Genomic DNA, 14,209 nt, shown 5'->3' with positions numbered 1-14,209 from the left:
TGGATTTCTTCCTTTCAAAGTCTAATTTCTTTTCTTTTCTATTCTTTTTTTTTTTTTTTTTGGTGAGGCAATTAGGGTTAAGTGACTTGCCCAGGGTCACACAGCTAGTAAGTGTCAAGTGTCTGAGGCCGGATTTGAACTCAGGTCCTCCTGAATCTAGGGCCGGTGCTAATTTCTTTTCAAGACAAGAAGTCAACCATATTCAAACCATTTAATTTGTCTTAGAACTCTGGGAGGCAGCTAGATGGCTCAGTGAAGAGTGTTGGGCCTGGCTGGAGTGAGGAAGACCTGAGTTTAAATCCTGCCTCAGACACTTACTAGTTGTGTGATCCTGGGCAAGTCACTTAACCTTTGTCTACCTTAATCCACTGGAGAAGGAAAAAGCAAACCATTACAGTATCTTTTTCAAGAAAACTCCATAGACGGTATGGTGCAAGGGTTCAAGAACAATCAAATATAACTGAACAACAAAGAGTTCTATTTGCAGAATCTCTACAGAAATTTATTTTATAGAATGTTACCAAAAAAAAGTGAAAACAACAAGAACTTTTTTATTATATATATATATATATATATATATATATATATACACACACACACACACACACACACATAAAATTTATAAATTGCTGCCTGTGCTTTATAATTTGAATATAAATTACAAAGGGATCCAACATTATTCACTGAATGCAGAATATTAATTCTGTGGTTGTGTGTGTGTGTGTGTGTGTTTTACAGGGCAATGAGGGTTAACTGACCTGCCCAGGGTCACATTGCTAGTAACTGTGAAGTGTCTGAGGCCGGATTTGAATTCAGGTCCTCCTGAATCCAGGGCCAGTGGTCTATCCACTGTGCCACCTAGCTGCCCCCAGAATATTAATTCTGAAATCAAATTACTTTGAAGTAAATCACATCAGGGATCCAAAGGTCTAGCAGGAGAGAATAAATTCATTTAGCAGCATTTTGAGTCATTCTCAGGACCAGGAAACAAGTAAATACTTTTTGAGTGATGACGAATATAAGGAAGAAATTTTAAGCAGAAGTTAAAGACTGTGTTTCTTCAAACCCTGGGTATTCAATGAGGTTGAAGAAAAAGCTTCTGATACAGATAAGATGGCCCCAAATTGATTTGCCAGGACTTGAAGGCAAGAATGACCTAGCTTTATTTGAAAAGTGCATTATAAGATGTAAATTATTTCCTTTACATAGGAGAAAATCTGGACTTAGTAGAAAGTGGCATACCCACAAATTTACAGACAATAAGTAACAGAACAGTGACTCGTATCCTCCTGCTAGCTGGCTTTCTATACTGGGAAGTGAATACCGATTTTTTTGGGCGGGTAGGGGTGAGCATGGGGTAGGGGTTGGGGTGGTACAGACTGCTGATAAGGAAACTCTCCCAATGAAGATCCACAATCCACATCTATTCAAATGTAACATTTAAGAGCATCAAAGCAGTGGGGAAATGATTTGAGCAAAGGGTACTGCGTGAAATATGAAAACAAAGTAAACAAAAATGGAATGAATAACAAACTTATTTAGGAAAATTCCATGACAGATGCTAGTTTTCTATACATAAGGCAAAAACTACTCCAGAAATATGATCTAGACCAGATAATACTAATTCGGTTTTCTATCAAAAGGAATAAAATATAAACTCAAAGAGGGCAGGTACAATCTCTTTTTTAATCTTGCCCAGCAGCTGGAACAATAGTGTGTAAATGATTAGCACTTGATAGGATGAGGGTTCCAGGAGTGCAGTGGTTATTTCATTTCTGCATTTTTATCACCAGTAACTCTAGCACGATGATAGGGATGTAGCAGGTATTCAACAGATGCTCACTAATTTGTTTATTAATGGCAAAGGCATATTGAATGAAAATACCATAGATAAATAGTGTCATGGAGACAACAGATGGCTAGGTGAATAGAGTGCTGGGCTTGGAGTCAGGAAGACCTGAATTCAAATCCAGCCTCAGACAATGACCTGGGCAAGCTATTTACTCTCTGTTTGTCATAATCCACTGAAGAAGGAAATGGCAAACTACTCCCATATTTTTGCCAAGAAAACCCCAAATGGAGTTACAGATAGTGAGACACAATTGAATGACAACAATAAAATGGTTGTATATACCTCTGAAAGTCATAGTTTAAATCTTTTGACTCATTTACTTAAGAAACACCAAGAAATTATATTCCCGATTTTCTGTGCATCATTAACCAATAAAGTCTTTAAGCTACCTTTGATTCAAGTTAATCCAAGATGCATTCAAGCGATCACAGGTTTCTTTCACTTTCCTTGTATCATCCCCACTATAGTCCAGAAGCAATTTCTTCAACAGATTACTGAATGCTGCCATTGTAACTTCACCTTTATTCAACTCTTGAATTAGCATCTAAAGTGCAAATTTCAGAAAAAAAATATATAACATTAGTGGAATCAGGGATCAACCACAACAAAATAAAAAACCACCCAAATATCTTATACTGATTTTCTCATACCTTGAATATGCTGTGAGTTCTATTAGAGATTAGCATAGTCTGTATATACTATAAATATTAGTAAAATAAAAATAATCTAAATAGTTATATGTTAATCTAGTTTCCATAAGCATACATTTTTTAAATGGATCTAAAATGTCTAGGGGGAAGCTAGGTGGTGCAGTGGATAAAGCACCAGCCATGGATTCAGGAGGATCTGAGTTGAAATCCAGCCTCAGACACTTACACTTACTAGCTGTGTGACCTTGGGCAAGTCACTTAACCCTCATTACCCCACTGCCCCCCCACCAAAAGTCTTCTAATATTAAATTTTATTTTTTAACTGAAGGGGAATAATAGAAGCATCAAGAAATAGAACAGTATATTCTGAGATAAATGCATACATAAATAGATATAGTACAGATACATAGAATACTATATTTCGTAGTACAGAGTACTATAAAAGTCTCACCAATAATAAAAGCAACAAAGACAGCAATCTTCTTACTTTCTACCAGAAAAAAATATTAAAAATATTCATTTATTCAGCATTAACTGTTTTCAAGCTTTGCACAACATGAAACTATTGGGCAAAAAAAAAAAATCAAATAAAGAGGCTGTAGTAGAGATAAGTCACCTAGAAGCTGGTATTTATCTAACACTTTGTGGCATAAAAGGATTTACATTAGTTCTGTAATTATATCCTCTCCACAGTCGTTTAAGGCAGGAAAGGTAAGTACTGTATAGATGTGGAAACTGGGACCAAGAGAGAATAATCAACTTGTTCAAGATCACATGGCTTGGGGCAGCTAGGTGGCGCAGTGGATAGAGCACAGGCCCTGGAGTCAGGAGTACCTGAGTTCAAATATGACCTCAGACCCTTAACACTTACTAGCTTTGTGAGCCTGGGCAAGTCACTTAACCCCAATTGCCTCACTAAAAAAAAATAAAAAAAGATCACATGGCTTATGGCCAATTCAAACTCAGGCATGTTCAGTCAACTTCTATTTATACCACACACCAGTAGTTTCAGGCCCCCTTTACAGCAATCACACACATAGAGTTCTCATTGAAGGAGGTTACATATATCAACATTAACCATATTTTAAATTAAAATATCTCACTATTATTATGAAAACTGCCTTGATCTCACAGATCCCCTTAAAGGGTTTCAGACACCTTTGGGGAACCCAGACAATACTTTGAAAACTGTCACATTACACAAGAGAATTTAAACCTCCCTAAAGCAGACCAGATAAAATTTACACTAGAGATCCAATTATTAAATTTTCAGTATGAGCATTTACAAATTAGAAATCAACAAATGCTAGAAATTAGGACATAATTTATTATTTTGCTAATTGTTCAGACTTAAGAAAGTTATGGAGAAAAATGTAATACTACAGTATATAGAACATACATCCTTTTTGCTAAGAGTCCATTGTTAAACAGTTAACAGCCTACTACTGTCTTAAATCTTTCTAGAATAGCCTAGAAGTTCAATCATTCAGGGCAGCTAGGTGGCACAGTGGAAAGAGCACCAGCCTTGGAGTCAGGAATACCTGAGTTCAAATCCGGCCTCAGACATTTAACACTTACTAGCTGTGTGACCCTGGGCAAGTCACTTAACCCCCATTGCCTCACTAAAAAAAAAAAAAGTTCAATCATTCAAATCTGTTTTTTGTGGGACAATAAGGGTTAAGTGACTTGCCCAGGGTCACACAGCTAGTAAGTTTCAAGTGTCTGAGATTGGATTTGAACTCAGGTCCTCCTGAATCCAGGGCTGGTGCTTTATCACAAAATCTATTTTTCTCCAATAGATCACCAAAGAATTAAGGCAGTCAATAGCTAACATTGGTACAAAAAAGTGTGGCTACGTAAGAAAAGTAAATGCTGTCATTAGACGTGGCAGTTTACCTACAGTGTCCAGCAAATAATTATTTTTTAATTTCTCATAAGAGGTTCTTGAAATAACATCAGGATAATAAGTTTTGAAAAAATCAGCTCTACAAAAAGTAAATAAAAGTAATGCTGCTCAAAGGGAAAGTATTTGAGGTGACCAGGCATAAAATAGAAAAATGTTAGAAGATTATATTCTTAATGCCTTGATACTTAATGGAAGCATAGAAAGGCCAGTTGAAGATATTTTGTTTGTTAGAATAATTTATCTTGTCCACCATACTATTCCCTTCAAATCCCAAGTTATAGGAAGAAGAAAGCAGATATTTTAATGGACTGGCTTACAATGGTCAAATCTTATTCAGGAAAAAAGGGAGAATTAGGTGGGTTTTTCTTTTTCTTTTTTCTTTTTTTTTTTGGGGGGGGGGGGTGTTAAGTGAGGCAATTGGGGTTAAGTGACTTGCCCAGGGTCACACAGCTAGTAAGTGTTAAGTGTCTGAGGCCGGATTTGAACCCAGGTATTCCTGACTCCAGGGCCGGTGCTCTATCTACTGCGCCACCTAGCTGCCCCATAAGTGGTTTTTTAAAAAAGTTATTTCTCCCAGGTTCGCTGTTCTTAAACCTAAAATTATAATTAAATTAAATTTTAAAGCTTCAAAGTAAAAATTTTACAGAAACAAATCTTCCAAAATAAACATTTGGGAAAATATACCATTCAAGACTAATCTATTGAGAGCCAATTATAGGTCTAGTTCTACCACTAAAGTCATCACACAAGTGGATATCAAATAGGTTCTGAGATTTCTAAAACACTAATGATAATCTAAAGGACACTGACTATAAATGGACTTTTATTCCCCTATTTTAAATCAATCAACCAATAAATACTAATTAAGCACTCATTATGTGCCAAGTAATGAGCTAAAGCATTAGGGATACAAAGAAAAGCAAAATATTTAACAAATCATAGATTCTACTCTTCTCAATTATAATTCACATATCAAATCAAGGCAATGTAAACAAAACAACCCTACTAATGATCAGAATGTACTACTTAAATTACATTAATTACACCTATTATCCAATGTCATAATATTTAATCATATTTCACAATTCAAATATCCAGGGACCATATTCTTTTGGAGACATTGACAGAATGGGTAAAGAGAATGGTCACAAATATAAAATAACTCAGGATATCTAGAATGAAGGTAGCAATTTATTATAGGCCCAGTAAATACAAAAGATGTGGATGGAAATCCACCTGTCTGGTTTCCCATAATGGGCAAAATTAAATTAAATGTCAAAATATGATAAATTCTAAAAGGGGCATTATGCTGAATTTTTTACACATAAGGAAACTGATGGTCAAAAGGGGTAAATCCATGATCAAACATAAATCAATTATGTGTGAGAGACAGGTATAAAACACGGGTCTCTGTAGTTCCTGAGTCTAGTCCTCTTTCCCACAATGACGAATCACATGAAATGATGCCAGCAAGGTTTTGTGGGGTTCATTTTAAACTTTAAACATCTTTGGCAGTAACTCACCAAAGCCACCCTAAAAAAGGAGGACTTTTGGGGATGTATTTATAAAGTAAAATTTCATATTATGGGTCTGTCTGATATACAATGAAAATTCAGTACACAATTAAAAAAAGAACAACAAAAATCCATGAGAACCCTAAATACTAAAAGACACCATAGGAAACCAATAAAATGAAACTCTGCTGAAGAAAAAGAAATGCAAACAATCTGGGGAATCTTACTTTGTTCTCAGAAAGCTGTCTGATCAGTGGTTCCTTTGGGACCTTTAGGACACTGTGTACTTTGGCTTCATGCTGTCTAATAAGCTCTTCGGTTTCTTCCTTCAGATCATTCCACTGTTCACTGTCAATGAGCATCTCTTGGAGCTGTTGCTGTCGTACATCCACACCATGCTGAGTACTGTCCCACTGGTTTTTTACCTTCTCTACTGTGGGAAGCAATGCAAGAAGTTAGGCCTCAAAGTTAATGCAAATTGAAAATCAGTGATAGACTGATTTGTGTTTGTAATCTGGATGTCTGATCAAACAAAAAGATTTGTAGTTTACTCCAAGAGAAAGAACCAGGATTCCTATATACTTAAACTGCAAGAAATTCATATTCAAAGGGATATAAGGAGAAAAGACCCTCTTTAATCGTACCAATATAAAATTAGAGGGTAATGGTAAAATGCAACAATCAACTCCAAACTACATCAAAACAAAGATCAAGAGGCATTAAAATTAAAAAAAAATAAACCCACCATTAACTGGTTTTACAGGTAATGGGGGATGCCAAAGCCTATGAATTTTATAAATGAAGCACTGAGAAGATGAGGCCATTGTTGGCTCAGATCTTAAAAGAAATGATGACAATGGATACGGGACCATTCAAGAGGGAGTTTCAGGGGGACTCGAGATAGACAAAAGCAAAAAGGACAACAGTATAGACAGGAAACAGAAAGGCACATCTAGTCTGGATAAAGCAATGAAGCAATATTAAGGAGCAGTCAAAAATTGTGATGTTCCAGAGTTTTACACCCCAAGGGAATACAAGACAAAAAGAAAATGGGCTTAATCCTACCACATGATAAGTGATGAGACTGCTCATCTCCTAGAGATACAATGATTCTTTATGGCCACAAGGATTTATTTGCTAAATTAACTTTTCCAATTAACTTATTGCCACCTTAATCCACAATCTTAATATACCTTTTAAAACAATTTACCCCAATCCCATCAGTGAAATGAGGCTCAATAGTAATGCTTAATTTATAGTAGCACCTTTGTGTGCCCCTGCCTTTATTTTCTTGGTTGCTTAAAAATAAGTGTGAATAAAATAAACCCAAAGTGTAAGTAATTATGATCTTTTGCAAGCTGACAAGTTAATTTTCATTAAGTGAAAATCACTGCCTGCTTTAAAGACTTATAATGACATGACATGAGTATTGTTTCCACACTGATCGAGCTCACAACCATTCAATGTAGAGGAGACAAGAGAGTTGCTATAGAAGAATTCATCACATGGCAGACAATGTGATGATGAGTCTCTTCCCAAAAAAGCTGGGATATAGCTTGTATTCCATCAACAGGGTCATGCTCAAAGTGGCTACAAGCCAAGTAAGACCTCCTTATACTGACTATGCAATACAAGCAAAAGAAATACTTCTAAGCATTAAATTTATAAATTTGAAAAATAAGGATTGTTTTGCTTCTGTGTGCCAAAGGATTTTGGTTTTTTTGGTGTGTTTTTTTTTAAATTCTGTTTAAGGAGATCCCTTTGCCAAACATATAAAGTTCAACAGAATTATAATAGTTAAAATTTATTTTTACATGTAATTTAGGAAAAAATAAAATTTTAAATAAGTGGGGAAAATACCATAAGAGCTTACAATCCTCCTGTCCTCCTTCAAAAACACTGGTTTCTATATCAGATTACTTTCTGTCTAGGGCAGGGGGGAGGGAGGGGAAGGAGAAAGAAAAATCTGAAATTGGAAAGCCTGTATAAACAAAGGTTGAGAACTATCTTTACATGTAACCGGAAAAAAATAAAATACTTTATTAATTTAAAAACAAAACAAAACAAAAAAATCCACTGGTTTCATCTCTATGACCTAATGAAGCATCCAAGTGAGACTTGAGGAAAGATACCAGTATATAACCCAAAATAAAGACACCAATTATTCACAAAAGCAAGAGTGATCTATCTGATATTTGACACTGAGGGAAATAAGTATCCATAAAAATTATTCTACCATCTCAATTCTAAGTATAAATCTAAAATATAAATTCAAGAAATGCACTATACACTTATATACATACATATATACATATACACACACGTATATTAGTAGGATCATGATTTACAAAGGAAGACAATGACAGATAATGTTTGAGACTTACATTTTTCTGTAATTGCAGTTCTTATGTCTGTACTGGAAGTTTTATTTTTCAAATTCTGAGCCAAAGTAAAAACACAATCCAGTTGGGGGTGGCGTTGCTCTAAGTCAGCCTTTGTAATCTAATGAAAAACATTATATTATATTTTTATAGGAATAGGCATTAGGGAGCAATGGAGAGAGGGCTGACCTCAAAAGTCAGCAAGATATAAGTTCAAGTCACCTCTGACTCTTCTTGGCTGTGTGATCCTAGGGAAGTCGATTAGGCACTCAGTGCTCTAGGCAACTCTAGAGGGCTATAAATTACTGAGAAGGTGCCAACGTCCTGCACCTGTGGTTTCCTTAGTACAGGAAACTCCTACATGATGAAACTCTCTCTAAAACAGTCCCTATCTCTATTCCTATGTATTATAATAAAAGGACAAATGTTAGTTTAATAAATCTACTCTAACAAATGATTTTTCTCCCGGAAAGAAACAATGCATCTACTTATCCAGATGGGTTTAAGATCACTCTTCCAGTATTACCAAAGAAATAACAAAAAAAAAGCTTGACCAAGCATTATAAAGGCAATGAAAGAGTGCAAGTATACAAATGAACTTCTGAACTGCAGACTAATTAATTGCATCAATGATAAATCGGTGCTTCAGAAGCTTTTGTACAATTTAATACTGATTAAGTGCCCTGATAATATGTCTTATAAAACTGATTATTACTTAAAGAAAAGAGGATGAAATCAGTGAACAATTCATGTTTAAAGAATGAAGATCACTTTTTTTAGGCAGAGTAGAGTATAAGGTTTTACCAACAGTTTGCAAAGGAATTCAGGCAGTAGTGGACGAGTAATACATACTACAACACAGACTACCATCGGCACAAAGGAAAAATGCCCATTTTTCAAAGGCAAGCCTACCTACAGAAGTCTTATACTTAAGTAAAACAGTTACTCTGATTTAGGTTGTAAAAACTAAGCTAATCTTCAAAATTCAGACAACTCTTGAAATCCCACAAATAGAATGGGACCTTGAATGACTGCATTAAACACACTATTTTGTACTTCAGACTGAAAAACACTCTACACTAGGCTAGTATCTACTTCACTAAACACTAAACAGTAGTTTTTAAAATCAAAGGTAGGGAATATGTCGTATTTATATCTACAAGATACTCAGTACCTTGCAAATAAGTTACCAAAAGATTATACTGATTTTATACATTAATATACTAACAGATTAATCAACAGGGTGCACCTAAAACCTAATTGGGTAAAGGTGGCTTTTGTGAAACCCAACTCTTTCAAATGGGAAGATTTCTGCTTCCTTGTTCTAAAGGCTTTCTAAACTCCATGTTCCCAAAGTTAACACCACAAATGAAAGGATGATTTTTTTAAAGGTCACTCTTATCTGATTTTTCCAGGATTCAACTTTACACTGTATACTTACTTTCATACGTTCAATTGTCTGTTTGATCTCTTCTGCATTCCCAACAGTGACAATGTTGGACTTAAGCATTTGGTCAATCAATACCAGCCAGTCAGCTAGTTCTGTGGTAGTTTTATCCAGATCAGCTGGTACTGAAAGTTCTAAAGATGGTTGTGTCTGAACAGGAATTTCTGAGGCAGATGAGACTAGCACCACCTTTTGGACAGCAGGATAAGCTAAAAAGAAATGTAAATAAATCAGATGGGGTTTTTGCTGCTATTGCTTTTTATTTTTATCTTTCAAATGAAATGTTGAGATTTTAATTAGCAAATCTCCATTTTATAGACTAGTAACCTACTAATTCATATTCATCTTGCAATACACATAAAAATCTGTAGACCTGAGTTCAAGGTCCAACCCTGCTATTTATTGTCACTGTGACTTGGGACAAGTAATATTTACCCATCTATAAAATAAAGATACTTATACTACGTCTGATGTATGATTTGTTACAAGTAAAACACTGTGTAAAATACATGAATTATAATAGAAATGTAAGCTATTTTTTGGTGTGTTTTGTTTTGTTTTTGCAGGGCAATGAGGGTTAAGTGACTTGCCCAGGGTCACACAGCTAGTAAAAGGGTCACGTGTCTGAGGCTGGATTTGAACTCAGGTCCTCCTGAATCCAGGGCTGGTGCTTTATCCACTGCACCATCTAGCTGACCCCAAATGTAAGCCATTTTTGAAGAACAATATGATTTACTAGGATTTGTGCCGGTGGGAAAATCAGATCATCTCAGTTGGATTTTCAGCTCCAACATTTTGTATATTCCATTCATATATTTTTTAACATTATAAACATTTACAAATTACCCACATTCCAAAACCATTCTACTATTAAAAAATCAAGTAAAAGCAACAATATAATGACATCATTTTAAAGAGAATGTATCATTCTACAACTATAAAATTACCCACCCCAGCTCTCTATTTTTAATTTTTTATTAGAACTCTACTTTTCTCCCACCCAAATTTCATGTCATTAACAAAAAAGGAAACAAAAAAATCCTAGCAAAAATATGCATAATGAAGCATTGGATGTATACAAAAATATCTATGTTTTATTCTTTACCCTAAACACATGGCCTCTCTCAGATGATATAACATTATTAGTACAGTGGAAGTGTAAATGATCATTATATTGGTCATAATTCTACAGCTTTCAAAGATATTGGTCTTTACAGTGTTGATTTTATTATATCACTTCTATTGATTCTACTAATTTCTTTTTTTGTTGTTTTCTGTTTAGAATTTTATTTTCCAAAATACACGTAAAAACAAATTTTGACATCAATTTTTTTAAAACTTTGTGTTCCAACTTCTCTTCCTCCCTCCCTTTTCACTCTCCACCCCCAAGAACTCAGTCATGGCTCTACTCATTTCAATCCTCATTGCTTTATGTTCTTCTAGCTCTTATTGGTTCAGATGATGGTTGTTAATAAAGTTGCATATAAACATGTGAAGTTTGGGGGGGTCTCAAATTTTTTCTTCTGAAAATTGATTTAATAATAGAAGTGCTGCATAGCCAGCAGGCAGTTTTTAAGGAAAGTATTTTATTACTATCAAAACACTAAGTAAATATAGGTTATTTTTCAAACGAATTTTTTTTTAATGTACCTTGTATCGGGGCAGCTAGGTGGCACAGTGGATAAAGCACCAGCCCTGGATTCAGGAGTACCTGAGTTCAAATCCGGCCTTAGACACTTGATACTTACTAGCTGTGTGACCCTGGGCAAGTCACTTAACCTCCATTGCCCCGCAAAAACAAAAACAAAACAAAAAAATATATACCTTGTATCAATATTTTAAGTGAGGCTAAAACCTCGGAAGGTGAAAGACCACAAGAATGTCATTAGAATTTTGCTTCACAGGGGTAGCTAGGTGGCACAGTGGATAGAGCACTGGCCCTGGATTCAGGAGGACCTGAGTTCAAATCTGGCCTCAGACACTTAACACTTACTAGCTGTGTGACTCTGGGCAAGTCACTTAACTCAAATTGCCTGACCAAAAAAAAAAAAAAAAAAAAAAGAATTCTATTTCACTCTGTAAGGGCAAATGTCATTAAAGTAGTGCTTTTTCAGATTTCTTTCAACTATCTACCATCTATGAACCTCTGGGGAAAAAATTTTCTGCCATACAGCCTATTCACTATAGAATACAACAAATTCCGTTATGGAGCAAATCATCTCATTCATGCTGATATAGGTCATTCAGAGATGTGTTTAAGTAAAGTCACATATATTTCCAAAAAAACCCTTTAATGTATAAGAGAGCAGCTGTGGACCTTCCTATATAATCAAGAATGTTTCTAAAATGAAGGCAATCACTCCTAATTCATCCATTTAAAGTTGATGTTTTAATATATCAAGGTAATATTTAAAATGGGATATATATTTTAATAATGTAGGTATTTTCTAATATATGAAAAGTCACTGTGTGTGTATAAAATTATTTTTTTTCTCATGCCAGAATTACAAAGTACCTTGACTCTAGTTGAATAGCCACAACACTTGGAAGCCCAGTGGATAAAGCACTTGGCAGGGCATTAGAAAGACCTGAGTTCAAATCCAGATTCAAGTACTTAATACCTATATGACCCTGAAGAAGTCAACTAACATCTTTCTGCCTCAATTGCCTTAACTATAAAATGGGGATGATAATGGACCTTTTTCCCAAGGTTGCTTTGATAATCAAATGAGATCAAATGAAATATCTGTAAAGCAATTAGCACAGTGCTTAGCATAGAGTATGTGCTCAACTAAAGTTGGATTTTTTTTTACCCATCTCATGAAAAATGTTGTCAATTAAACTTTTTACCAAATTCTACCTTTGATTGTTTGAAATTAAAATGGAGATAATACATTAGAGATAAAATACTACATAGTAGTTTAAGGGGCCATGCTTGAATTCAGAATAACCTAGGTTCAAGTGTTGCCACTGACACTTACTAATGAAAATGAACAAATTGTTTAACCTCCCAGTGACCAAGACAACAAAAACTCGGAATTACAGATGAGTGGCCCACTTTACTCAAAGGATCATAGATCTGCTTTGAACTGGCCTCAGCAGAAATTTAATCCAAACTAGCTCCTCATTTTACTAATTAAGAAAGGAAGGCCAAAGATGGTTAAGTGACATAAAGGTAATACTGATAGTCAAATATCAGAGAAGGACACTGAATCTAGGTTTTCTCACTTCAGAATACATGTTCCTCCCCCTGTACCACTGTGGTGCCAATATGGTGAAGAAAACGTCCAAATTGATAAAATCATAGATGCAGATCCTCAACATAAGCTGCATATTGACAACAAGAACATATACATTTTGTGATAATTTTTTAAAAATAGAAAGACTACTGAAAATATTAATAATTGAATGAATGTACAAAACAGGATTGAAGATGTCTACAAAAACAACATTCTGTCATAATTCATTATGACTGACTCATCCCTTCAGGCAAGAATTGTGTGTCTTCCAAAAAAAAAATTATAAGCTCTTTGAGGGGAGTTAAGTATGTCTTTTAATTCCTTTGCAAGTCCAATAACCCTCCAAACCATCCTATTAGTGAGAAGCAATGTGGTCTGTGCAAGGTAGTGTGTTGGCGTGGAAAAGGAAGGCATTTTTACTGAAGTTCAGTATTAACAGAATTAGCTATGTAATGTTCAATAAATGACTGAGCTTCCCTGGGAGCCAGCTTACAGATCCATAAAATGAAAGTGTTAGAAACTAAATGATCATTATGTGTCCTTATAGCTACAATATTCTGAGACTAAGGCAGAAAATATTTGGAGAAGTACCCTGATTAAGAGAGCACATTGTTGATTTTGGAATGGGAAAGAACGAGGTTCAAATCTGAACTCTAATGCTAACTAGCTGGTCTCAATAGATTAAACTTTAAAATGGGAATCATAACATGGGTAGTATTTACATTATAAACGTTTTATAAGATTCAAATGAGGTTATCTACGTATTTTTCAAATGTTAAGGTGTTTTATAAATATCAGCCATTACTACCACTATTATTTTACATTTACACATATCCCCCAACCTAATGTGTTCACTGGTTTAGTGAAAAAACATAGTGTTAGATAAAACTTTAGAGATCAATTTCACAGAAACAGCTGCATAGAAGTGATGATACCATCATCAGACTGATGTTCAAGAGAAGGGAATACACTGGGGCCAAAGCGCAAGCTTGCAGACTCTGACATTCCCATTTCAGGAATCATCTGAATAATTTCCCAATGAGAATCAGTCATAATGAATTATGACAGAATGTTGTTTGGGATAGTAGCATGAAAATGCCAATATGTAACATGAGAAGCTGTCATCCCAGTCTCAGTTAAATAATCATAATGCTAGTATTATATATTCTACTCTAATACTCTTCACTCAAAAGATGAGTTTTTTTAAATGAGACTTCTTT

The 14,209-nt window shown here is 34.9% G+C and overlaps 1 protein-coding gene across 1 annotated transcript in view; it reads right to left on the bottom strand.

Moving 5' to 3' along the window:
* The window catches only part of UTRN (utrophin), a 705,722-nt gene that overhangs the window by 345,724 nt on the left and 345,789 nt on the right, over nucleotides 1-14,209 (bottom strand). The window contains exons 48-51 of the mRNA XM_044001726.1: nucleotides 9,745-9,959; nucleotides 8,307-8,424; nucleotides 6,150-6,355; nucleotides 2,242-2,396 (exon numbers count right to left, since the gene is read on the bottom strand). Of these exons, the coding sequence (XP_043857661.1) occupies nucleotides 2,242-2,396; nucleotides 6,150-6,355; nucleotides 8,307-8,424; nucleotides 9,745-9,959 (694 nt within the window). The remainder of the gene's footprint in view (nucleotides 1-2,241; nucleotides 2,397-6,149; nucleotides 6,356-8,306; nucleotides 8,425-9,744; nucleotides 9,960-14,209) is intronic.

The sequence above is a fragment of the Dromiciops gliroides genome, chromosome 4 (assembly GCF_019393635.1).
Source record: "Dromiciops gliroides isolate mDroGli1 chromosome 4, mDroGli1.pri, whole genome shotgun sequence".
Lineage (NCBI taxonomy): Eukaryota > Metazoa > Chordata > Mammalia > Microbiotheria > Microbiotheriidae > Dromiciops > Dromiciops gliroides.
This window is presented reverse-complemented; position numbering and strand designations above follow the sequence as displayed.